General features: G+C 39.0%; 1 protein-coding gene across 7 annotated transcripts in view; it reads right to left on the reverse strand.

Annotated features, from left to right (window-relative positions):
* Nucleotides 1-698: 698 nt before the first annotated feature.
* rgs19 (regulator of G protein signaling 19) overlaps nucleotides 699-27,834 on the reverse strand; it is a 36,627-nt gene continuing 9,491 nt past the window's right edge. For 4 of the 7 annotated variants that reach the window (XM_059333135.1, XM_059333132.1, XM_059333134.1 and 1 more), the window contains 5 exons: nucleotides 25,111-25,221; nucleotides 9,678-9,850; nucleotides 7,689-7,801; nucleotides 7,258-7,492; nucleotides 699-3,770 (listed from right to left, as the gene is read on the reverse strand). In XM_059333135.1, the coding sequence (XP_059189118.1) occupies nucleotides 3,582-3,770; nucleotides 7,258-7,492; nucleotides 7,689-7,801; nucleotides 9,678-9,850; nucleotides 25,111-25,192 (792 nt within the window). In that variant the 5' untranslated portion in view covers nucleotides 25,193-25,221 and the 3' untranslated portion in view covers nucleotides 699-3,581. Of the gene's footprint in view, nucleotides 3,771-7,257; nucleotides 7,493-7,688; nucleotides 7,802-9,677; nucleotides 9,851-20,646; nucleotides 20,772-25,110; nucleotides 25,222-27,834 lie in introns of those variants that run through there. The other 3 variants (XM_059333139.1, XM_059333138.1, XM_059333137.1) reach the window with 3 other exon arrangements.

The raw sequence follows: 27,834 nt of genomic DNA on the forward strand, positions 1-27,834 counted from the left end.
TACATAACAAAAAAATGAAAATTCTCAGCTCTATAAGTTTTCTTCAGATTTTTTAAAAATCTCCCAAAGGTCGATTTTCCAAATCAAGACTCAAATTGTAAAAAAAAACCCAAACCCATAATTATTCATCTTTTACTATTAAAAAGCTGTTTCAGGGCATTTTCTCTGATAAATACATATTAAAAAAAATTAATAAATGGAATTTATATAAACAACACTTTTCCAAGTGTCCACAAGTGTCATTAATATTGGAAAAAAATTAAGTCTTCACATGCTATACATATTGAACTATGTTCTTAGCCTCTCCTGTCGTCTCCTCTCAGCTCTGTGTAAACAGATTTTCTGTGAATATTTGTCACGTGACCATTCATCTCAGCAGAATCAATCATGTCTTCACAGTGTCTCTGAGGAGCAGAATTTAATGTTTTTAACATGATGTAGTTATTACAAACACTTTATTTCTGCCAATATTTGAAATGAAAGATTTTGACAGAAATATCACAATTTTAAGCTTTGCTTTGGTTACTTTTACTAATGGAAACTTTCATAAACTATGATCAATTCAAGGACTGTCAGAAAATTCAAACTCGAACGTATCTGGTGGTGGCAGGGTTGAGGGTTTGATTCCCCATGGATACACTCACACTGATCAGAAAGGAACTCACACACAAACACTGAACACACGAAGCTGTGTCTCATTGGATGTTCAAGGGTTTCCGTTTATATATGTACAATTAAAATCACAGTTTTAACAAAATATAAAATAAATAACATTAACAATACTAAGATAAATGCATTCTGAGTGACCGGTCTGGTGAGGACCTGGGCATCTCTTTTTTTAAAATCTGTTGTTTCTGCCGCCGCAGACAACTACAAACATTTGTTTTCCTCGAACTACATTTCCCATGAAGCACTGGGTGTAAGCATCCCATCCCACATAACATCTTCTTTTTTTCTATATATATTTTTTATTAGTTGTTTTTCATTAATATATCTATATATATATACTTTTTTGCACCTGGGATTTCCTCCCACCCCCCTTCCTGAATTGACCAACCACAGTTCAGCCCTGCAGCCTATCAGGAGCAGGCGTCTGAGTGGGTGACAGACAGTGGTGAGGTCAAAGGTGAGAGGTCACAGAGGCAGAGGTCAGCAGCAGCAGTGCCCAGGTAGGCCACCCTGGTGTGCGTGTGTGTGTGTGTGTGTGTGTGTGTATTTGTATTACCATACTTATGAGGACAATTTTGACTTCTGGGACGTTTTGTCCATCAGACCAAATTCCAAAGATAATTAATTTTAAATAATAAAATAATACAATTTTCACATTTGAGAAGCACAGAATCAGCTTTTAATAAAAAATAAATTAAAAAAGTGACTAATTGTTTCAGCTCTATGATTCCAAAGTTCTACCATTCAAAAAAATCATAAAATTAAACAAAAAAATTACTTTTAAAGGAAGGCCACTCATACCAACAACTGAATAACACAACATCTACATTTAAAGGGTGTATTGCCCTGAATATGAATAAATAATTGCTATGTTCTAACAATAACACACTCTGTGGGGTGCATTATTTACAGCTGCATATCAATATATTAGAATATCATTGAAAAGTCCATTTCCAGTAGTTCAAGTCAAATAGCCCCAACCAAGTATTGAGTCATATAGATGGACATACTTTTCAGAGGCCAACATTTCCACATTAAACATACTTTTTTTTAAATCTGTCTTTTGTAATTTTTTTTTTTGAGACACTGAATTTTAGGTCTTCATTAAATGTAAACCATCATTATAATTAGAAGAAATTAAATTAAATAAGACATCAAATGTTTCTTTCTGTGTGTAATGGATCTTTATAATGTGTTATTTCCACTTTTTGAATTAAATTACTGACATAAATAAACTTTCTATTATATTCTAATTAATTAAGATGCACCTGTAATAATAACTGCATGGGTCAGAGTGGATTATCGTTTCATTCATGACTCAAACATGAGAAACAGAAAAGATACAATTCCAAAATAATAAACAATGAACCTGAGGTAAATACAGATTTGCTGTTTTGGCAGATTTGGTCACATGTTGCTGAAGGTTTATAATTTGAACAGGAAGGAGCAAAAGTATAGTAACACAAATGTTGTAAATGTTTGCATGTGTGTATGTGTGTATGTGTGTGTGTGTGTGTGTGTGTGTGTGTGTGTGTGTGTGTGTGTGTGTGTTTCCAAACTCCAGTGTTTATTGCACCTGTGTGTGGTGTGTGTGTGTGTGTGTGGTGTTGCGCAGGGTGGGGATCAGTACAGTCTCAGAGGAATCCTCCTCTTCTTGCAAAAAAAAATCCAGGAAGGGGAGAGAGTGAGTGAAACCAAATAAACAAACAAAAAAATCAACATAATTAAAATGTTCTTTATAGTTTTATCTCTTAAAAAATAGACGTCTCGTCTGTTTGTAAATCAGTAGTCGGACGGAAGTGACATCCGTCCATTTGTCCGTTTGTTTATCACAGGAGTGAAATGATTGATCCAGCAAACAAGAGTGGATAAATAAACAACAAATATAAGAAACTTTTTGTAGCAGGGGGGAGGAGGGATGGAGGGAGCACCCTGTGTTTTCCAGTTGAAAGTGAGAAAAGAAAGAGAGAAAGATACAAGGAATGTGACAGCATCCGTCTTTTTCTGTTGCCTTTCCGTCAGTGGAGAAGTAGAGAGCTGCAGGATGAGAGACGGACAGACACCTTTAATCAGCTCTTAAAGGTGATTGGACGGTCGTGATGAGGGGAGGAGCTAAAGAATCATGGCACAGGTGTGTTTCTCTCCCCTTTGAAATGCTTTAAAATCTCCACATATCGCCACATATCTCGAAGAAATACTTCAACAGCCAGAGCGCTTCCTTCTCTGTTCAGGAGTGTTTGAGGTGAAAAAGGATGAATAGAAGGATGGAGGAGGAGTGTAAAGTGTTCAGCAGCTTTAAGGCTCTACAGGACAGCGTGGAAGCCTAGTTTTAAACTGTATGTCCCAATAATAAACAAAGGGGAGGGTTAGGATTAGACCAAATAAAAGTTAACAGAAGAACCAGAAGGCTGAAATGTGTGTATGAGGCTTCATTTTCTAGTTTCTGCAGTTGTGTTTGTTTAGCGTGTGGCTAAAACACAACTAAAACAAAAAAAAGAATGTTTTTTTGGTCCAACCCTAACCCTACCCACTGCTGGGAATTATTAAATGTTTACATTCTGGTTTGTTTACATCTTCGACCACATTCCAACCTTTTTGGAATCAGGGTTATATGCATTATCAGATTTTTTTTTAATCAAATAGTTAGAAAATAGCATTTAATGTTAACAAGGAGACAATAGCAGGAGAAAGGGTGAAGAAAAGGAGGGAAAAAAACAAGAATTGAGAAGAAAGTCTTGGCAGTAATCAGAGAAATTTGGGATTCAGAGAATCGGGGAGGTGAATTGAAGGGGCGGAGATCATTTTTGTAAAGTTGATACGGGGAGGAGTGTGCTAGAGAAGCGATGAAATGATCTGGTGTCAGGATCAGAGGAGGAGGAGGAGGAGGAGGAGGAGGAGGAGGAGGTGTGGGACTAGGATTCTGAGGAGGTACGTGAGCCGCCGTGGATGAGCGACTTGTAGATGCTGGAGGAGAGGAATCGTGGGTAGGAGTCCCTGTGCATCAGCGTGTAGATCTGTAGCTGAGCGTCTTCAAACGAGTGAGGCGTCGGGTCCTGCATCTTCCTGTTGATCACCTCTCGAACCCGGGCGTCCAGGCTCACCTGCAGGGACATTTAGTTCAGTTTAGTGAAGACAAAACATAAAGGGGAATAAATGAAATGATTTAATGTTGTTTCACAGTTTCTGGTTCTGGTTGATTTACAATTAGGCAGAATGTGGGCTTTAAAAAGTCCTGTTAAAGCACTTTTTAAAGCTGACAAAAAAAAAGAAAATAAAAAATATATATATTTTCAACATAAAGTGCAAATGCAATAAAAAGGGTAAATTACTTTTTTTTCCCTTTATTTTATTTATTTATTTATTTTTACAAATATTAACCGTAAATGGAAATTGAAATCTGTGAATAAATACAATGGGTGTTATAGATTTTTTTTAACAGTATTATTCAATTGGTTAATTGTCTTGAATGTTAAATGAGAAGAGGAGAATTGTAATGTAAAAAAATTAAAAATGCATAAAATATTTCTAAATGTAAAATTAAGGCAACTTTATGTTTTCTCACAGGCAAACTTAAAATTTAATGTAAAAAAAAACAGATAAAAGTTTGGCAGCAAAAGTTGCCAAAGACTGTCATATTAAAGTAAAAATATATATATATATTATTCTACATATATATCTTAAATACAGATATCTACTGTATATTGTCTGTAATTTTAAATAAATTATCTCTAAAATAACTTGTTGTTGCTGTTATTTTACAACAAGTGTGTGGCAACTTTTGCTGCCGGACTTTTTACACGTAAACAATTTTTTTTTACAGTGTTGTTTTTCAAACTGAGTGCAAGAAAATCCCCATTCTGTATTCCACTCATCATTCACGCTGCACCTATAACTCTGACCCTGTGCTCTCAGATCTGGACTCACAAGTTGATGAAAGTTTAAATTTGTTCTGTAGATTGTTATTAATCAACTCCCATAGAAGCCTGAATACATGCAGCTACCAGCAGCAGAGGCCCCACAGACACACACCAGCAGATATTTATAGAACCACAAGCTTTCTCTTATGTTTATTTAAGAAAGACACACATACTCACGCACACACACACACACACACACATCATACACAGAAAGACTGATAGGCATCCCACCAAGGTCAGACATGCAGACAGACAGACAGACAGACAGACAGACAGACAGACAGGCAGACAGGCATCCTCTCTGCCAAACACACGTCTGGATATCTCTGTAGTGTGTGTGTGTGTGTGTGTGTGTGTGTGACTATAAAAAGCTCTCTACTGCCAGAAGGTGATGAGAGCAGCAATTTATAGCTTCCTGTAAACTCACTGTAAGCACACACAACTGTACATTACAAACACACCAGTGTCTACACATGCCAACACACACACACACACACACACACACACACACTGGTGATGGAGCCTGGCAAGCACAAAGCCTCGAGCACTCATACTAAATAAAGCACCCACTGTTAAGCACACACACACACACACACACACATACACACACACACACACACACACACACACACACACACACACACACACACACACACACACACAGTCAGTTAAAAATAGCAGTTAAGCAGACAATGCTTCCCCCATTTCTTTTCCAGAAAAACTTTATCACATTCTGTGTGTGTGTGTGTGTGTGTGTGTGTGTGTGTGTGTGTGTGTGTGTGTGTGTGTGAGTGTGCTCTGCCTAAGTTTATCACCGACAATAATCACTTGGTCTATTAGCGGAGCTCACATTTCTCGCGGTGTGTGTCGCTGGGAACACTGAGCACGTGCAGAACAGCTGACAAATCAAAAGCTCTAAATGTGCAGCAGGCAACACAGTCTTAACAAGCAGCGGAGACATTCAACAGAGGACACGCTCAGAACAGCAGAACACACAACATATCAGTCTACGGCTAAACTGACCTATTGTTTGGTCTATTTAGCAGAAAAAAATAATTTCTAAGAGCCCAAGTTGTCGCCAAATAACTTATTTTTGTAATAATATAAGGAAAGGAAAAGAAAGAAATTCTCACATTTGAGAAGCTGGAACCATAAAAATCTTTGACATGTTTTCTTCAACAAAGACCTGAATGTTTAACCCTCAACACTTCTCTTCTGAGTTGAAGGAACGTGGGATTATTAGCCTGATGACAGTTCTAATGGAAGTCATCCGCTCTGGGGATCATGAATATAATAAGAAGTTTTATGGAAAAAGCTGTTATCAAAGTGTGTGACAGTTCGGCACAGATGGAGCAACAGCCACACTGGAAAACAAAATCCGCATCTGCCAGATCTTACATAAGAAAACCTTTTCAAAACATTGTAGTTCCCTAAATGAAAATCAGCTCATTTCGGAGACACACATCTTGAGCAAAATATTACCTGATGGCTCCACATCCTGAAGTGATTAACTAGCAATAATCTCTTGGAATTTAAACAATGACAAAAGTCATATGGCATCCCATAAAACGGTGTGAGAGCGTCCAGGGAACCCCACACAGAAAAATAGAGGAGTAAGAAGTTCTTGTTACTTTATTCACTAGAATTAAATGGGGAAAGGGGAAGTTATGAGTCAGAGGGAGGAAAACATCCAGTTGGTGCTTTCAGGACATTTTAGGGACATTTTAGATTTAACTCTCTGAACTCTAAGACGTTTCAGGGCGTTTTTTACATTTTACTCACTGAGGCATTGTAAGTTAAATTTCTCTGATAAATTATTATTCAAAAATTGTAGTAAAATGGAATTTATATATGCAATACTTGTCCAAGTGTCCACAAGTGTCATTAATTTTTTGGGAAAGAAATTGGGTTTCCACATGATATACATATTGAACTATTTGCATGTTTCAAACCTCCCCTGTCCTCTCCTCTCAGCTCTGTGTAAACAGATTTTCAGTGATTATTTGTCAGGTGACCGTTGGTCTCAGCAGAATCAATCATGGCTTCACAGAGTCTCTGAGGAGCAGAATTTAATGTTTTAACAGGATCTGGTTAGTGCAATCCATTTATTTTGGCGGCGTTTTAAATGAGATGTAAAATAAAGTGATTTCAACAGAAATATTACTATTTTAAGCCTCGTTTTGGCCACTTTTTATAACCGAAACTTGTGTAACCTATGATCTGTTTTAGCACTCTCAGAAAGTTCAAATCCAGATTATAATCCCTGTTTTAACAGTTTCTTTCTACAAGAAACAGTTAATATTTGGCAAATCTTTAAAGGAAACATAATTTACAATCTCACCAGTTGGTTAAGAGGGTTAAGGTAATTTATAATACTAAAAATACTGTAGAATGAAGAGATTTCAACAGAAATGACACAATTTTAAGCTTTGTTTTGGTTACATTTTCGTAACCTGTGATCCATTCAAAAACTGTCGGAAAGTTCCAATTTCCACGGTAATGCCTGTTTTCAGCTTCCGGGGAGAATTGCCTTTTGTCAAACAAATTTTTTTTTAAAAGTTTTGGATTCTTCGAGTGTCCAGGTTCAAGGTTTCTGTCAGAACAGGTTAAACCAGCAGGATGATATTTCAAACTGTTCAGAGGAAGCAGAGGAGGCCGGCATCTCTCCTACCTCTTTTGGCGACAATATGGAAATGTAGTCCTCGTAGATGGAGCGAGCTTTCTCCTCGATGGCGCCCTTGTTGAGCTCCTGTTTGAGGTCCTCGCACGCCAGCCAGAACAGCATGTTCTCCTCGCTGTACTCCGTCCGCAGGAACTCCCGGAAAACATTTCGCCCCGCCGGGTTCCTCATCAGCTTGTCGAAGGACTGAGACCACAGCCGGATCTCGTCCACTGAGGGTTTGGTGCTGAGGGAGGAAGAGGGGAGAGATTGTTCATTTCTTCATTTGGTCATTTGTTGAAAATTACACCCAAACTAAATGTTAAAAATGTTAAAATTTCATCTTGACATTGTTAAAAAAATCCCTGCATCCACCCTCTAAACATTGCAATAAAACTTTTCATCAGTTTTAACAGTGAGTGTGTGTTGCACTGCAGACTGACCAAGCTTCACAGTTTGGTATGGTTTCCATCTTGGTGTCCTGTGATATTCTCTTCCTCCTCCTCCGCCTCCGTCTCTCCTCTTCATTCCTGACGGTGAGACTGACATGATAAAACTGCTCTCAGGCAGGACACACACACACACACACACACACACACACACACTAAACCACAGTTGACAGAAGAGTAATTGCTCTCAGAACCATAAACACATGTACAATGATGTTACTACCCCATTTAATGACAACACTAACCACAGTTATGTTAACAGCAGGCTAAAGCAGCAGCCACAGGTGTCTATACACATTCTGTGTGTGTGTGTGTGTGTGTGTGTGTGTGAGTGAGAGCTATAAATAATGAGTTCCCCTGTGGGAACTATAGAGACCTAATCACTCCACAGCAACTGTCTGACTAACGTCTGTATGAGCAGCTCTGTCCCATGTATTGCTGAGTGTGTTAGTGTGTTTATAGCCACACTGGGATTAAAAAACTAATTGCTCTGGAGTTTAAAGTGGAGGGGTCTACCACACTGCTCCACAGGCTCTGGTGGAGGTTCTCACTGTACTTTAAGACCACACACGCTCTAATGCGAAGACATTCAAAACTTATTTTTCACTGAAAAGAAATTCTGAGAAAAAATAAAAAGTTTCCCACAAACAAAGACACCAAACGCTAGAGGCTCCACCAGAGTGGGTCTGTTGCTCCTAAAAATATACAAATTTGTGTTGTTGTGTTGGTGGCTGAAGGTATTCTTCATTGGGAACTTGGAGAGATCTGCTGAAAACTGCAAAACATGATGGAACTGGTTTTCTCCCGTCTATGGGCAGTTTCGGGTTTAGGTTTGACAGTTCAACATTCATCATTCAAACTTGCTCATTTTACAGGTAAAAAATCCCTAAATTTCATTTCTGAAAATGTATGAGGTGAGAAATAGGCAACGCAGCGACAGAATCATGACTCATACTTGGTCAGTGCTGCCTCATTTGATCGTTCACTGATTTTAGCCAGCTAGTTAACTCCAGTCGTGTTAATGCAAATTCAGGTACAGTGGTAGAGTGGTCGGTCAGTGTCGCCGTGTCGTATCCATCATGCAACAGGTGCTTGATCTCCTGCTCTCCATACAGAAGGATAAGGATCCATCGAATTCACACACTTGGTGCTTAGAGGATCTCTGTGATTGGTCGTCTTGGGCTGCTTGTGTTTCTCCTACAACTCTTTGCTACTTTCTTTTCTTTCATTCATACATTCTCCTAAACCAGTTATCTGAACTTGGGTCGCGGGGGGCAGGAGCCGATCCAAGCTGACATTGGGCGAAAGGCGGGGCTCACCCTGGACAGGTCTCCAGACTCTCACAGGGCCGACACGTAGAGACAGTAGGGTTGTCAAAAGTATCGATACTCAAAAAAGTATCGACACTAAAACGTTGTATCCGGATACAATACTCATTTTCAAAAGTATCGAGTATCTGAAGCTTGTTATCATAGTTGCAGTTCCTTTTTGCACAACTGGTTTTTATCATAAATATTTAACCTGTGGTTCTGTTAATTTCTACATGTTGCATTTTTCTTGTTAATAAAAATATTTCTGTTCAATTTTGGGGTCTTTGTTTTTATCCTTGTGGTATCGAAAATGGTATCGAGTATCGAATATTTTCCTGAGTTGAAAATATTAGTATTGTGACAACCCTAAGAGACAGACAACCATTCACGCTCTCATTGAGTCGACATAAGTCGACTTATGAAGTGGATGCATCTGCAGCAGCTAACAGAGAAACAAAGCCACCTGAACTCAACTTTAAATAAAAGTCTCCGCAGTGCTCACACACACTGGTGAAGTTTAACTGACAGAATGGACAAGTTGTTGAGTCACATCACGCTGTTCACAGCGCTTTTAGAATGGTGTTTTCCTACAAAACAGGTGCCTGTGTGTGTGTGTGCAGATGTGTGTGTGTGTGTGTGTGTGTGTGTGTGTGTGTGTGTTTTTGTCTCCTACCATGAGCAGCTGCAGCAGCAGCACCAGCAGAAGCAGCAGGCATTGGGCCGTTGGGAATTCTGGGTAGTGGTCATGCCCCGCCCCCCTCCCGTCCCACTCAGTGCCGAGGTCTCGCTGCGACCTCCCCCCATGGCCAGCTCGCCCCCTCGCTCGGCCGGGATCGGACCTGTGTACTGCAGAGACACGGAGAGAGACAGATGCTGTTAGACAGATCCTTCAGATCTCATCAGTTTGACTAGTCAGCTTTATAACTTTTGTAAAAATTATATCTTTTTGGCTTAATGGCTAAAACACAAGCCAAAATGGGTTTTGAACCCCTGGTTTAACCCAATGAACCGTCCAATATGTTTTCTTTAAGACGTCCACAAATACTGTGGTTGAAATACTATGTTTATGTAGTAAGACACTGTAAAAGGAGCCATTGTCATCGAAATTTGAATTTTCCAACCAATCTTGAAGAGATCATAGGTTACGAAAGTTTCTGTTTGAAAACCAACCAAAAGAAAGCCTGAAACTGTGCTTTTTCTGTCAAAATCACTTTATTCTACATGTCTCATTTAAAATATTGCCAAAATAAAGTGTTTGCACTAACCAGATCCTGTTAAAAACATTAAATTCTGCTCCTTAGCGACACTGTGAAGACAAGATTGATTCTGCTGAGACCAACCGTCATGTGACAAAATATTCACTGAAAATCTGTTTACACAGAGCTGAGAGGAGAGGACAGGAGAGGCTATTTACACAGAACAGATATTCATGACACTTGTGGGCACTTGGAAAGGTGTTGTATATATAAATTCTATTTAATTTCAGTTTTCAAACAATAATTTCAGAAAAATTCAACTTGTTTTTTCTTTTTTAAGTTTTGTTATGTGTGCTATTCTGCACAAAGACATGTTTGATTGGTTTCCAGTTCTAGCCATGACTGTGCTGATTCCATTGAGCTGCAGGACTTATAGATTTTATATATTGCAGTGAAATACAAGGACAGTGAGTAATATGTTAAAAGAGCAAAAAAAAAAACCCACTGAAACGGCTTGTCGGGCTTCACAGGGTTAATCTTTAGTGATGTATTTTATAATTTCATCGTATGTATTTTTATGTCAGCTGCATTATTTCAGAATGCTTCTAAGCCACATCTAGTGCACATGAGGGGTTAATTTAAAAAAATATATATTTCTGCTTCACAGCATGAATAGATGTGGAGAAACTTGAGCTTGGTGTTAGACAGAGGCTAAAAATTGTCTTCACGTGATCATCTTTGTGTACTGTAAACATCCCAAGGTAGCACAATTAATGTGTGTGTGTCAGTGTTTTAAAGTGCTACACGGAGCATGATGCCTTTACACATGATTGATGATTAAGAGTTTGAAGTCATATCATAACAGTATAAACTGGTGTTGGTGGTTGAAATGGTCTTTTGTTAACATTAGTGTCCATCCTGTCAGACAGTCTGCTGTCTCTGTGAATCAGTCAAGCCAGTAGTAATAATAATTTAATTTTAAGATAAGATGGGAGGGAGAGAAAAAACAGAGAATGGAGAAGAAGGAGAGATTTGTCAGTCAGACTTGAAGGCATGAGCACTGTAATCTGCTTTGAGGTTTCAGAAAAGGCCAAAACGACGTACCGATTAACTGTTTGTACAATTTATGATTCACTCTTTCACCACTTATAACCTCAATAAGTGAGATGAGGAGGGGAGAGACTGAGGTAAATAAAGGAAAACCAGTGGAGTTATCTGATTTGAGACAGTGAGAAAAGGACAAATAAATAAGTGGATTGGGGGTAAACAGACAGAGAGTATAAAGACATGAAGGGATTAAAAAAAAGGATGAGATGCCAAAATATGTCAAGAAAGAGATTATAAAGTAAAAGAGGAAGAGATAAAGAGGGAAACAAGAGATTTAGAGGGGGTATGGAAGAAGAGAGAGAGAGAGAGAGAGAGAGAGAGAGAGAGAGAGAGAGAGAGAGACACCATGTAGAATAGAGGAAGTGAAAGAGAGCGGGTATGGAGACAGAGCAGGCAATGTGACGCATCATGTGATTGAGCTGTGATCACACACACACACACACACACACACACACACACACACACACACACACACACACACACACACACACACACACTCACAAGCAGATCACACTCACACAGGTTTCTCAACTCTGGCTTCTGAACTAAGGACCCTTTGCTCCTTGATTGCATAACAAACATTTAATATTGCATATTGTATTAAAAGCTCCCTCCTCCATCTAAAGAATAGAAAGCTCAGATTTAATTTATAATGTTGGGGCGTGCGGGTCAGAGTTAACACGGCCATATGGGCAAATATAAACATACTGTCCAGTCGTGGCACACAGAGTGTACATCATGTGCTCGCAGGCAAAAAGACACAAAAAGACAGCAAATATACACACATACATAATGAAAAAGCACACAGAGACATGCATACACACACATAAAGGTGCACGCAGCTGTACAAAGAAAAGTGATCCAATACACACACAAATACACACAGGCAGTGTGTGTGTGTGTGTGTGTGTGTGTGTGTGTGTGTGTGTGTGCAGATAATTCCACGTCGATGCTATCATCATTAGATTGGGTGCATTTGTTATTTTTCCATTTCTCTAAAATGGTGAAACTGCAGCTCAGCTAACATTAGCCTCCAGCTGTCGACTGTGTGTGTGTGTGTGTGTGTGTGTGTGTGTGCCAGCGCAGGGACAGAAGTGGACTGCTGACCTGTGTGTGTGTGTGTGTGTGATGACAATACTCCAGAGAGCGGGTGAAAGTGGCAGAATGGTCGTTGACTGAAGATTAGTGAATAAAAAGAGTGACGTGCAACATTTTCATACTCAGATAAAACATGATTCAACGAATTCTAGATTTCTTTTAGTCTCAGCTTCTGGACCATGTGAACAGTTTAAAACATCAGCTCGTTCCTGTACGCCAACAGTGCAGTGCTCCATAACACAAATGTCATGGAGCAGGCTTTTATCTTACAGATGATTTAGATGCTTACGAGCAGTTATGGTTAGGTGATATGAGAATCAAAGTATACCTGAAACTCCTCAGTTAACCCTAACTATTACTTTAACAGTAAGTTGCGCATCATTCAATTTGTCTAAAAAGCAACAGTGAGTTTTGAAAAAAATGTTTGTGTGTATGACAGAGAGATGAGCGTCACAGTGACAGATCAAGAGACACGAAGATGAAATGAAAGTGAGAAACATATCATAGATGCATTTATGAGATACAATATATTAGACAGGAAAAAAGTCCTGGAGTTGTTGCAGTGAGACTTAAAGAAAAGGGGCACAACAAAAGATGAAATCATATAGTATATATGTTTTTAGTTTGTGCATTAAAACAAAACTTAAACTTAAAACAAAAAATGTTTTTCATGCCTGACTGAGGTGGGAAAGTTTGTGTATAGATGAAAATAAAGTGTTAATATAACCTACATGAAATTGTGACCTAATCATCAGCTTCTGCTTCTGAGGGCTCGTTCATTTGAATATAATGTTAATATTTTCACCTTTCAACAAAAAGCTGTCATCTCATGTGACCTTTTCTTCTGCAAGGCTGTAACAGCACCTGACTGAAGTAACAGCACCACAGACTGTTTGTAGATGTGCTCAGCTCCTAATAGTCACATAGTGGTAGTGGCTAGAAAGGCACATTTAATACACTCATTGTTCTCGCTCCTTGCATATGGTGTCATGCATAAATAGTAATAATTTCCTGCTTTTGTTGAAGTTTTACAAACTTTTTACACCCGGTTTTGTTTGAGGTGTCCTTTCAACAGATTTACCGATCTTTTTTTAAAGTAATGTGGGGGGAGCTAACCTGCAGTACCACATATGGCTGCAGATTACTGCAGATATATGTACACAAATTTAACATTGGCGATAATTCACCACCCATTCTCTGCAGGCAAAAGGGGGGAAAACATTTGCTTCCGGTTACAAAGCAAATTTGCATCACATGGAGCTCTTGACGGTTGATTTCGCCGCCTCATCAGATAAAGATGTGTGTGTGTGTGTGTGTGTGTGTGGTTGACCACCCTTGGACCACATCCTACACTCCCCACATTTCACTTCAAGTCTGTCTCGTGATCACACTGCCTGAAGAAAAGAACTGATAAATCTGAAGGACACTGATATTTCACCCTGTTAATGTGTTTTTGAGAAAGGCAGCCAACAGCTGTCAGGTGTATTGTGTGTGTGAGTGCAACTGCTGAAACACACACACACACACACACACACACACACTGATGTCACAGTTTACCTGCTCTGTCAGAGCAAAGACAGGAACACTCCCTTCCTCTCTTTTATCACCCGCCACTTCTTTTTATAACTCAGAGCGACCACGTTTCTGCATTTGTGCGTGACAGAGAGAGAGTGTGTGTGAGAAAAGGCAAATTCAGATTTTTCTAGAGGTGAGGACTGAACACCAGAAAGTTCACTACCAGTTTTTTCCTTCTCTCTGAGTCTAAGAGACTAGAAAGACAAAAAGAACTGATTTCTCCTCATGTGTACAGTTCCTTCTGAGCTGATGTCTCACTTCCTTCGTTCAGTGTGTGTGTGTGTGTGTGTGTGTGTGTGTGTGTGTGTTTAACAGGATTCCGGTCAGAGTGTTAATCTGATTAAGCTAGATGACATTAGAAACCACACCCACCCACACACAAGGTAGTACACTTCCTTCTCATCTTAACCCCATCTCTGTAAATATTTTCTAAACCTTTATTTATCCTGAGAAGGTTGACAGAGCACACATGCTGCTTTTGCACAACGCCCTCTTACACAACACACACACACACATATACACACGCACACGCACACACACACACACACACACACACACACACACACACACACACACACACAGGCCAGCCCGAAACTCAAATTGGCCAGTTAGGAGTTGTAGTGTTGTTGTAGTCTACATAGCATGAGTCCAACTAGTCATATTTAAATGTTTTGTTTGAGGGCAGAGGCGATAAAAGCTGTTGCTTATTTAATTTCCTTATAAAAGGCCATGGAGCAGTTTTATTTTATGTGTGAAAGCATAGCAGCACGACGGATGACTGCTGGAAGAACAGAAGGCCCAGCTTTTAAAAACCAGGAGCCAGGTGAACCCAATCTCCTGCCGAGCCTCCCACACCCAGCAGCTGGCTGACGAGGCTGATGAGGCCAGGACAGCCTCAGAGACGAAGAACTTTCTCTGAACGTGTTTTAAGAGTTTCTGCCCATATTGTCTGAAGTGGACTGGACTGCACTGCAAAAAAGTCAACTTGTATTTTTTGGGCAAAAACAGTGATTTAAGTTGGTAAAACTTGGAAATATAAATTATTGACATTATGGAAATAATGTAAGTTTGCAAGGAAGCCAGTTGTATGTTCAAAAACAAGTTTGTGAGTTGTTGTTACTTATATCTTTAAGTTGGGGTTCAAAACAAGGGACAATAGTTCTGCTAACTCTTATTTCTTTGTTGTGAAATGGGGAAAAGCGGTGAAATTCATTAGCGAAAGCTAGCGGCTAACTGATGCTAGCGGCTAACTGATGCTAGCGGCGCTGCTTGTTACAGCTACAAGAGTAGCCATTAGCTAACTCAAAATTGTGGTCGCAACATTAGCTGACATTTCACATTACAATCGTGCCAATTCAGCACATTGCAGAATTTAGCAGAAGTAAGGATTAAGAGTTATTACAATAAAATTATAAGTTAGTACAATTTACAGTTGAGTTGACAAAAATCTGAATTCAGAGTTGAGCCACCTCAAAAACAAAACTTAAAATATTTAGTTTAATTGTTTAGTCCCAGACTAAAAACTGAAAGTCTTTAGTAAATCTAGGAGTTTTACTGGAGTCACAGCGCTCCCGTCATCTCCATGGTTAAGTGTAAGGTAGTAATCGGCACTGTTTCATATCAGTCTTTTCCTAGTCTTGGGTTTGCAATCATATCAAACATGTTTGATATTAACGCAAGTCGCAGTGACGTAACACAATCAACAACCAATAGATGAGCGGGGGAAAGGTCCCCGGTTCCAGACCGGCCAGTAAAACCACTTCCACAGGAAAAAGTAACATCACAATAATGTCAGAAAACTCAATCCTAAATACAAATATAGAGATGTAATATATTTACGCCACAAGCGGAATTTTGGGGGGCGCTGTTTCTTAGTAAAGAGAACAGTAAGGAGACCCAGTTAAAATGTATAAATGTATACATAAATCAGTAATAAATAATGGATGATTAATGTATGATTAACTAAATGAAAGTTGATAGAGCTGATTAATATAATTATTCAATTAAACAAATTATAATTAAATAGAACATAAATGTATATCATGAATTCATTTCCAAATTGTCCTTTCCTTTATTCTTCCTTATATTTATTTTTACTGTAAAAAAAAGTCAACTTTTCATGTCAGAAAAACAGAAACCCTTTTTCAGCTTTGTGAGGGGGCATTTTGTGGCGTCTTCTTTTTATTGTTTTTGTTTTTTTCAACACAAACCACTGCACACACTAGAGCAGCTGGAGCCAAAAGCTGCTTCTCCTCCATTTAGTAAGTTTTTACTAAGAGCATGATGAGGAAAAAATTGCATGGTAGGTAAAAAATGCTAAAGGAAATCTAGTTGTAGTCTTGTAAATAGTGACCCTGAAAGATTCACAGTCTTTGTAGAATATCAGTGTGAGATTAGGCTGGGACTAAAACTCTTAACACTTGTCTTTAGATGTGAGCTGATAGTCTTCCAGGAGTCTTTCTAAATCTTTTCAAAGTCTTCTGGTGTATATGTAGCATAAGATACTAAGATGATTATTAGGTCCACTGACATGTTTTCAAAACCTCACAGGAGCTATTCTGAATATAAAATCCATAATAAAGAAAATGCATTTACCCTCTGAAGTTGAATTTCTCTCAAAAAAATTATTTTTTTTAAATTGGGATGAAACGGAATTTATTCATAGAACACATTTGCAAGTGCCTGATAGTGTCATGAATATTAGAAAAAAGTCATGTTTCCAGCCTCTCCCGTCCTCTCCACTCGGCTCTGTGTAAACAGATTTTCAGTGAATATTTGTCACATGACCGTTCATTTCAGCAAAACCAACTATGGCTTCACTGTGTCTCTGAGGAGCATAATTTAATGTTTTTAACAGGATCTGGTTAGTGCAAACACTTTGTTTAATGAGACATGTAGAATAAAGAGATTCTGACAGAAAAATCACAATTTTAAACTAAATTTTTTGTAACCTATGAAATGTTACTTCATGTATACTTGCTGATATTAATGTATTATTAAATACATTCAAGTATCAAAAAAAATATATTGGTCATCCCTGCTGCATCAGCTGTACTGTACTAGTTGCACTGTATGATTTGGCAGCACAGATGGACTCACACACACACACACACACACACACACACACACAGCTGCACCTGCACCAGCCAGCAGGGTTTAAGTAATTAAGCGCTCATTTTAGGTATTAATCTGAGAGATTACTGCTCCATAATCTCACCACCTGATTGCCAACTGTGTGTGTGAGTGTGTGTGTGTATGTGTGTGTGTGTGTGTGTGTGTGTGTGTGACAGAGAGGTGAGGGTCACAGTGACAGATCAAGAGACACACAGATGAAATGAAGGTGAGAAATATATTATAAATGCGTTTATAAGATACAAAGTATTAGACAGAACAAAAGATAAAAATCAAGACGGGTTAGAGACAAAGAGTACGACATGGACCTGGTGAGGTCACGGTGAATCTCTGGCCTCCAAAATCACATCAGTTTATATGAAGCCAGGTTCACACCGGTCCCGCCTTTTTTTGGTTTCCTTTTTTTGGTTGCTTGTCTACGTGTGTCTGTTTGAGGTTTAATATTTTACATTACAGAACCCTCAAATGTAAGAGTTTTGTTAACTGCGGCACATTTTTTGCTGAATAGTGTGAAAAGTACAGAGTTCACTCTGCGCTCCGTGTCACTGAGGACACGAGACGCATTGGTGAGGAAAGAAGGAGATCCCCTTCGCTAAAGATAAACTGTAAACTGTTTTTTTTTTAAATACTTCACACAGCTGTTTATTCTTCTCTGTCTACTTGTTGAATGCTGCTCTGCAACAGCTGTGCTTTGTTTCAGGAGAGTTTTCATCTACACATTTTACACTCCACTTTTTTTTTGTTTAATCTAAAGAAACGTTTTGCCACACAACTGCCACGTTAATGCAAGAAATAACTAAAACAAATGGCTGCACATGAACATTTGACCAGATTATATTACCAGAATCATGATGAAGAATTTCAGGTCCTAAATAAAAAATCTTGGGTCCCTCGTTGGTAAAATGACATTTTGGCAAGAATACCCAGAAAATACCATCCCAATCTCCTTGCCTTAATCTGCTCCCTATTTTTCAATTAAATTACAGATAAAGATTATACTGTAATCATTTTTATTTTGTGGAATTTGAACAGGCAACATCGAACACTATATCTCAACGTTTTGCAGCTGATTTAAATGATCAGCTCGTTATGACCTCCTGAAGCTGATCACTGGAGTCAGCTGTGTTGGAGAGATCTACAACATGCAGGACAGACAGGTGGTGTGTGTATCACACTGCCTGACACCTGTAGGCCTTATTACCACAGCTGGAAATGACTCGTCCTGCCTGTCATGTCCTCTCACGTTTGTGTGATTCTGGTGAAGTGACAATAGTAAAAAAAATTAAAAAAAAGGCTTCATGTTAGGAAACGGCTGGTTACACCACTAAATTTAGATTTTGACAGGAACTGTTCAAAGATATAAGTTGAGACAAAAAAAAGTGCACACAGTGTTAAAACATAAAAACAAAAATTAGATAGATAGATAGATAGATAGATAGATAGATAGATAGATAGATAGATAGATAGATAGATAGATAGATAGATAGATAGATAGATAGATAGATAGATAGATAGAATTTATATTCAGTAAAACACTACAGGTGGATATTAGTGAGTCACACCCCTGATCCACACAGGAAGGAAACATGTTTTATGCAGAACAGTAGTTTCTCCAAGCCCTGACATGTTAAACACTGCTAAAGCTTCACTAATGCACTGTTTAACGCACACACACACACACACACACACACACACACACGCTTTGTACAATGTGCTCCTCTCCCTCTTGATCTGTCTCTCTTCATTTACTCTTTCTTTGAAAATGTCACACACACCCTCACTTTCACACTAAAACTCTCTTACTTTCTCTCTAACAGTCTCACACACACACGCACACACACACTCACACACACACACACACACACACACACACACACACACAGTAAGTGGGTCTATAAATCCAGCCTAACAGCGCTCTGTGGTGACAAATTCAAGGTTTTTTAACCAGAGGGCTGCGACAAACCACATCAGCTCCCGAAATCTTCTCCTCTCCTCACCTTATATGGTTAAGCCTGTCTAAACACACACATACACACACACACACACACACACACACACGCATGCACATACACACACACCACACAAACACACACACAATGACTAGATACACACAATCAAGTTACAACTGCTCACATGTGCATTCAAAGTTACAGCACACAAGTACATTGTGATGCACACACAATTACAACCAAAACCATGTGTCCACTTACGATCACACCACAACCTCACACAGACACACACACGCCTGTGCAACTGTGCAAGCTGCAACACGCCCAATTTTAAGAGGATATCCTAAACCATACTAGAGCATGTTGACATCCCACTAGAACACTTACAGCAAAATGTCTATCCAGAATGCACAAAAAGAAACATACAAAGAAAATGTATGTGTATATCAAACTGTCGACAGAAAGAGAAAGAAGATTGTGTATCTTGAAAGATGTGTTACTGCTGAGTTTTTCACTGCTTCACCTCCATGGTAATGGGGGCAGAAGCACACATCTCTGAGACGAGTAAACACAAAACTCCATCTCTGTGGCGGCTACACCACCAAAGGTAAGTGTGGGGTAAAAGCATTTTTCTGACCCAGATTTGATCCCTGCAGCGCAAGAGCATCAACATCAGGGCTGCACGATTTGGATAAAAATATCTAATTGAGATTATCTGACTAATATGCAATTGTTTTTGCATTTGTATTCTCATTTTCACTAAAAAAATATTTTGAAGAGTTTTTTTCTTAAGAGTATAGATAACTATTGTTGGCCAGGACATAGTCATTCAGAATGACATATTGACACATAATTTTGATAATCAATTGTTTAAATATTCTGTCCAATGAGATAATTTGATGCTTTTCTTATTTTTATGCATTATTTATCACACTACCTTTACGATTTAGACTGTTAGTTGCACAAAGGGAGACATTTGATGACATCACTTTGGGCTTTTGTAAATTGATGAAATAATCAGAAGCTAATAAAAATAAACATAGTGACTTTTTGCATTTCTTGCAAAGCTGCCAAATACGTCTGTTCAATCCCAAATGGAGCTTTCAAAACTCCCCTCTGGCATCTGTATGTTAAGTTTTATCATGCACTTAAATAAACAGATTTTAAAAAAAGAAGTGTGATATAATGATGAAAAACTGCACATCCCTGAAGAGAGATGTCCACTTTTCAGGAACTGACACATACAGTCTTGTTTAAAGCTTGATGACGATGCATTTTCAAGTCAATCTAACAGGGTGTTGAAAGAGTTTCATTAGAGAAACAACAGAGAAGGTCCTTAAAAAGCCAAATATCAGTTGTCAAATCACATACATTTGAGTAATAAAGCTACATTCAGTTTGGTAGACACTCTGAGAGGAAATATAAACCTCTAACCACGGTACTGCCTTGCTCTGTGCGTGTGTGTATGTGTGTGTGTGTGTGTGTGTGTGCGCTATAAAGTCAGCGAACAAATAACCAAACCCAGTTCAATAACCAGCACATTCAAGTGTCAGCACACAGAAAGCATTCAGCAGCAACAGCTCACCAGAGACGAGATGATTCAATGGTGGATCAGCGATGGCAGACTGAATGAAAGAACAAACGGCTCCTTCTTTCTACTTTCGTTCACTCTTTTGCTAGTAGCTACGACGTTTCCATCAATCAACACGCCTTCACTCCAGTAAAGGAGGAAGAGAGACGAAAGGCAGTCCAATGCAACAGGAAAAGATGGAGAGAGAGAGAGAGAGAGAGAGAGAGAGAGAAAGAAAGAGAGAGACAGAGACAGAGAGAGGCAGAGAGAGAGAGACAGAGAGAGAGAGAGAGAGAGAGAGAGAGAGAGAGAGAGGCAGGAAACAGAGTCAGAGGTATTGTGACACACAGGGCTTCTTGGTTTCTTTCTGAAACTTGATGAATCAGACCTGGTGTCTACACACACACACACACCAACACAACAACCCAGCCCTACCCGTCAGGACTGCATGGGCCTATTCATGCCATGATGGCTTAAAGGGAAAAGCTGCTAAAACCCAGCATTTACATTCCTTCTCCCTCCAAACTTGGACAATCCCGGAGTCCAGTCTAGACTTGTCAACGTCTCTCTTTCACAAGAACACCAAACTTCACAAATCTGACTATGTGTCCCTCAAGCTACATAAATGCTCCGGGCATCCATGCATGAGAAAGGAATGTCTCTGCACAGCTCTGCCGTGTCTCTCTCCTTGTTCTTTGGGAGTGAGGACGGCTGAGGGGAGCTCTGCTCTTGTCTTGCTTTCCTCTGAATTCATTACGGTACACATTACACGGCTCCTCCGTCCAAATACTTTCGGTCAGGTGGTTTTCATTGTTTGGGCTCCCAATTTTCAAAGATGGTAATCCTAATACTACATAGGATTATATTACAGACAGCATGAATGGGGAATGCCCTTTCTTGTTTCTACATGACACTGCCCTCATGCACAAAGCCAGGCTCAAAATTAAATGGTTTTCCCGGTTTGGTGTGGGTCTTGCACAGACCTCAACCTTTCCACCACCTATGGGATGACCTGGAAGTCTGACTGCCTGCCCAACAAGATTCCCAAGCTAAACAGCGATTCACGGTCTGTCAGTACCACCCAAAACAACCCATATGAGCGTTTCGCTGGTACAAAGCAGATCGATTCTTAAAATAGTGCACACGTCATATGCATACCTGTAGGGGTCACTGTTGTAAAAAAAATGCTGCAGTTTCTGTGAATTAAGGCTACAAAACCTGACCTACGTTTAGGGCAAAAAATGTCTTAATTAGGCGTTATAAAAGGACAGTTACAAAATGCACGTAAATGCTGGAAGTTAAGTAGTTACGTGTAATAAGCGACTACTGGAAGTGACGTAAAAACGTGACGAATGGAAGTTCAGTGATGTTTCAATCACAGGGTTTACTTTTCTTTAAACATTGGACATGAACGCCGTTCTCCTGGGTGAAAGGCCTGGCTTTGTTCGACCAATCCCCCACCATTCCAAACCACCCTGAGTGCAAATTTTGTATATAAACTCCGCCTCGCAGTCATTCAGAATTACTATGGCTGCTTGGGGGAACGGATTGATGGTCCAAAACGTGAACATGGGACGTATTTTGCTGCTTGCTAGCAAATGACCTATGGGGTAAATTTTGAGAGGAGATAAGTCTCGCCAGCCAGTCGTTACCAACATCTGTGTTGGGTCGAACAAACAGCGGACTTTCACCCAAGAGAGCAGGGTTAGCATCCCGTGTGAAAACAAAAGTAAATGATTTTCAACTTAAGTTAGGTTAATCACGTTTTTGACCGCAACTTCCTTTTTTTTACGTAACTTCCGTGGATCATGTGACCTTTGTAACTATTTCACTTCTGGCATTTCCATACATTTCTATACAGTTTAAACTGTCTTTTATAACGCCTTACCAGGAAGTTTTTTGCCCTAAACCTAGGTCAGTGTTTTTATAACATAATTCAGAATCTGCAGCCTTTTTTACAACTGCCAACTGTACTTGTATGTATAATGTGTGCAATTTTTTTAATGTGCCGACGTACCGCGAGCTGAGATACGTATATATGTGTCGTAACGGGTGGTACTGACGCATGACCTCTTCTGTCTTTTAGCTTGGAGAACTTGTTGAAAACTGTGCTTGCAGATTTGTGACAATTGTTAAAACCGTCATTAAGAGATTGATTGATCACAAACTACATTTCACTGTATTTGATCAGAGCTGCTCGCTGCAGGTCAGAAAAAATTAAGCCTAATTTGGGAAATGTCAAGAAAAACAGCATCATCAGTTTCAACCAGGGAACCAGAGTGAAGATACTATGATAATCACAAAAAGTTATATCCAACAGAATCTGCATTAAACTGAAGTAACAAAGTGGACAAGACACACAGGGTTCCTACGGCCTTTTATGAGTAAAATTTAATTTAAAAAAAAATGTGCAAGACTCCTGAAGCCTTTATCATCACATCTAAAGCATTACTGTAAATGCACATGCAAAAAAATGCTAAGAAAAAAAATTACTCCATGGGAAACAGAAAAATGCCCCTTTTCATTTTACTGCCCAATGTCGTCAGATCTAGCTCTGGTCCGGTTCGCTTCTGGCTGGTGTGAGACGCCAGGAGACAACATGCAAAAAGGCTGCCTTTTCAAATATTAAAAGATTTTTGGTTAACATGGGTGATGGCATAGATGAAACACCAGATTATGTTGAAATTCAAGTATTTTTCAAGGCGTAATAATCAAAATTAACCTTGAAAATGCAATGATAAACTTTTTCGAACTTTCTAGACTTTGTATGAACCCTGTATACAGAACCTATACAGCAGGTTTTCTACAGTGTATTATAGCTCAGGTATGTTGCCTCAACTAACATCAGAAGGAACTGTAACATAAACCCTTTACAACCAATGTACACACACACAGCGCCTGTGTTCTTCATAACCAGCATGTATGGAGGAAACATTCAAGTGATGGATAATAGGAAAATAAAGATAAGAGAGACAGAGAGAGGGGTGAGTATAATGGAAAGGAGAGGAAGAGCGAGTTGAGAGAGTGAAGGAATTTGGGGGAGTGGGAGGAAGAACTAGAGAAAGAGAGAGGGGGACATGGAGAGGGAAAGTGGGTGAGAGGCAGAGATACTGAAAGAAAAAAAGAGTGGAGGGAATGGGAGGAATGGGGGAGAGTGAGATAAGAAAACAAGTAAGAGAGAGCGGGAAATAAAAAAGTAAGAGGAAACGATAGAAGACAAACAGAGGGAGAGAGAGAAATGACAAGCTGACAGCAGTTATATAGAGTCAGCAGTGGCAGCCACATGTGGAAATTAAATGACAATTTAATTTAGAAAAATGGTCGAGAGGAGGAGAGAGAGAAAGTTACAAATATTTGTTGTTATTTTTAGTCCATTGTTTGTCCATGTCTGTTTTTTCGATGGAGGACCAGTTTGGTTGTGTTTTCGGGAATGCTTTTAAGTGCTGTCCACTCAGACTTTGTGACATAATAGTCTTCAGAGTTACTGTGCTTTTAAATTCATTACAAAGATCAAATCAAAATTGTTCAACTTAGCTATTTAACTAAATCAAAGCTAATGGCAAAAGAGCAAGGATTTATACTGATTACTTTCATTTCTCATATCACTTTTCTTCTATTGGCCCAGTTCACTGAGGGTTCAACTTCACTGTGACACTGGGCCTTTCTTATGTTCTTGTGAACAATTAAAATGTCATCAGTCACAGTCCAACCACTGTTTCAAGGACTGTTCAAGGTGCATATTTGGCCAAATACAGTCCAAAGAAGATGAGTTAACCTCATAACTGTTAGAATTTTTACTGCAGAACTTGTATTCAATTGAGGCATTTCATTTTGAGTCTTTGAGAGAGACAAGAAAGGAAGAAAGGAAGTGTGTGGGTAATTTATCAAAACCAAGTCAACTTGAAAGTTCACTGCGCTGTCTTGTGAAATGTGAGGAACCACTCTGTAGTGTTTGTTAGTTAGTCAAATCAGCTTGATGGCAGGCCAAAATTAAACTTGTCTGTTGTAAGGTTTGTGTGTTGTGTGCAAGCCTGTGTCTGCCAAAGTAAATGTAAGATAAATGTAAGATTTCTGAATCAGGACCTCAAGTATTTAGATTACTAACCTTGGATTAAGTAGCTACAGCTGTTACTTCAGATGCATATTTAATTGAGATAAAAGTATATCAGTATCTGATTGGACTCAGTATCGGCAGATACCTAATATTAAAGGATCAGAATAAAACAATGGTTCTAGATATCACTACTAGGGATAGACAGATGTGCATGGACACACATCTGTTGCCATATTCTGTGTCTATTATTTCTATTATTCCATTAGCCAGTTTATTCGCCAGTAAATAGATATAAAATGGGACAAAAACATTTCCCGGACACTGAAACAAAGAAATTGATGGAGGCATAAAGTGATGAACAGAGAGAGGAAAAGCAAGAAAAGGAATCTGAGAGACAGCAACAGGAAAAGGTTCAGTTGGTTTACCAGGACGTCCGTCATGTCGTGAGGCCGGGCAGTCGGTTAGTGTGCGAGTCGTCAGCGATGTTAGCAGGCCGGACACATGCATGTCATCCCCCCTTCTGCCTCGGACCTCTCCTTTATATATACACACACACACACACGCGCACACAGACACACACACACACACACACACACACAGATGTATGTGCAAACATGCATTTATGCAAATTTGCCACACCATAGCAAATACAAGCAAAATACATATGAACCACAGAATACATTCAGTCAGTCATGAACCAAGAACACAATTCACACGCATGTAACACACACACACACAGCATTTAACGCCGCAAAATGCACCAAATATCCCAGCATGAGGTACATTTATCCACAAAAACATAGGTGTAGACAGGCACACACACACACACACACACACACACACACACACAAGGAGAGAGAAAAAGCCACAGTAAGTGTGTGAATCATCCACCCGTGATCCTCCATCAGTGGTGGATCTTCCATTTATTACAGAATACTCTAAGAAAGCGTACATTTTTAACTGTCAGATAATCAATCATCAAGTCATCAATGCAACTATTCCATAAGTTCAGAGGAAGAAGTGAATCAGCACGTGTTTCCTTGAACATCTCTTATGCAAACATTCTGAGGATGTCCTAACACGATGATTTAATCATGAGCTTCAGAAAGTCTTCTCTTGGTACATCGTGGCAGGTCACTGCTACTTCCCCTCACAGATGACGTGTGTTACAGTCACATATTAAAACACCATTAGGCAAGTGATTAATATAAATACTGAATCAGGTGCCTGCCTGTAATGTGAAAATCCATCGGATCGCATCAGTGCTGATACAGACTTTATTAAGCGGATCGGGTATCAGCCACGACGTGACTGAACCACATTAAATACAGGCTCTTCATCAATGTCATTATGGAGTTCTCTGTTGCAAATTTATTATCTTACTTTTGGCTACCAACTCAGTTTCTAGTCCCTGGCCTCATGTTACCTTACATAAAAATATTCCAGTGAATTCTATACAGATTTTTGGAAAAGGAGAGTACTGGTATTAGATTCTCAGTATTTGGCAGATAGGTATTCAGAGAGGAAAGTCTGTGCATGCCTGGCTAAAAGATAAGAATAATCAGTGGCCCGACACAAATAATGGACAAAACCAGGGCTAAAACACCACTGAAGCCTGGACCAAACCAGGGCTAAATAACCAGTAAATATCACTCAGAGCCAAGGCTTAAACAGCAGGGAACATTGGACCAAATCAAAACTAAAACACCACCAAATATTCAAACAAAACAGGGCTTAACATTGTAAAATGTTGGACCAATTCAAGGATTCAACACTCCAAACCAGGATTATATCACTGGTGACGAGTGCCAGTGACCAGTGCAGGGCTCCATCTCCATTTCTGATAAAAAAGAACAATGTGTACTTTTTAATAGACATTTTAATGCTGCAGGTGATATCTTTCATTCTACCAGTTTGGTCAGTAATTTTAATCCTACTCTTGCAAATACTAGTCCCCATAGCTTTTCTTTTATGCCCTTTACTAGATCTGAAGTTCTCAGTGCTCTGTGTAGTCTTGATCCTAGGAAGCCAACTGGGGCTGACCAGTTGAATATTCGACTTCTTATACTAGCTGCACCTGTTATTGTTGACATCCTTTTGCACATTTTTAATCTAACCCTTTTAACTGGTTCTATTCCTAATATATGGAAAACAGCATTTGTAACTCCCCTGCACAAAATTACCCTGCTTGGCGAAAATTTTAGAACGCTTGATTAGCAATCAAATTAGATCTTTTTTATCAGAATTTTCAGTTTTAAATGTTTTTCAGTCTGGTTTTAGGCCTGGGCATAGCACTGTTACAGCCACTTCCAAGGTTGTGAATGATATTGCTCAAGCACTAGACAAAAATCTTGATTGTGTTGCCCTTTTTATAGACCTCTCTAAGGCTTTTGATACAGTTGATCATACCATCCTTCTTGAGCGATTGCATAATATTGGTTTTGACTATAACTCTTGTAAATGGGTAGAGAATTATTTATCTGATCGATCCCAAGCTGTGACTGGCAATGGTTTTATATCAGAATTTTTAAACATATACAAAGGTGTACCGCAGGGTTCAGTTTTAGGACCTCTGCTTTTTTCTATTTATATCAATGATTTTAATTGTGGTGTCACTAACAGCTTAATTCATCTTTATGCTGATGATTCAATAATTTATTCTTTTGCTTCATCTGTTGAACAAGCTCTAAATAATCTGCAAGATGATTTCTGCATTATCCAGAGAACTCTGTCTAACCTTAAATTGGTTTTAAATCCAGAAAAATCAAAGTACTTGATTTTCACAAAAAAACGTACTGTTGACTTAGATAAGTTCACCCTCAACACAGAAGATGGGACTCCCCTGGAAAGGGTTTCTTATTATAAGTACTTGGGTATTTGGTTGGACGATAAATTGTCTTTTAAATTACATGTAGCAGAACTCTTAAAGAAGCTGAAGCCTATATTGGCATTCTTTTATAGAAATAAATCCTGTCTTCCTCAGCACTGTAGAAGGCAGATAGTGCATGCCACATTTTAGATTACGGTGATATTATTTATATAATTGTCCCTCGGTCCTAAAACCACTTGATACAATTTATCATTCTGTTATTAGATTTATAACTGGTGATGGGTTCATGACCCATCACTGCCACCTCTATCATAATGTT

Source organism: Centropristis striata, chromosome 5, assembly GCF_030273125.1.
Source record: "Centropristis striata isolate RG_2023a ecotype Rhode Island chromosome 5, C.striata_1.0, whole genome shotgun sequence".
Classification (NCBI taxonomy): domain Eukaryota; kingdom Metazoa; phylum Chordata; class Actinopteri; order Perciformes; family Serranidae; genus Centropristis; species Centropristis striata.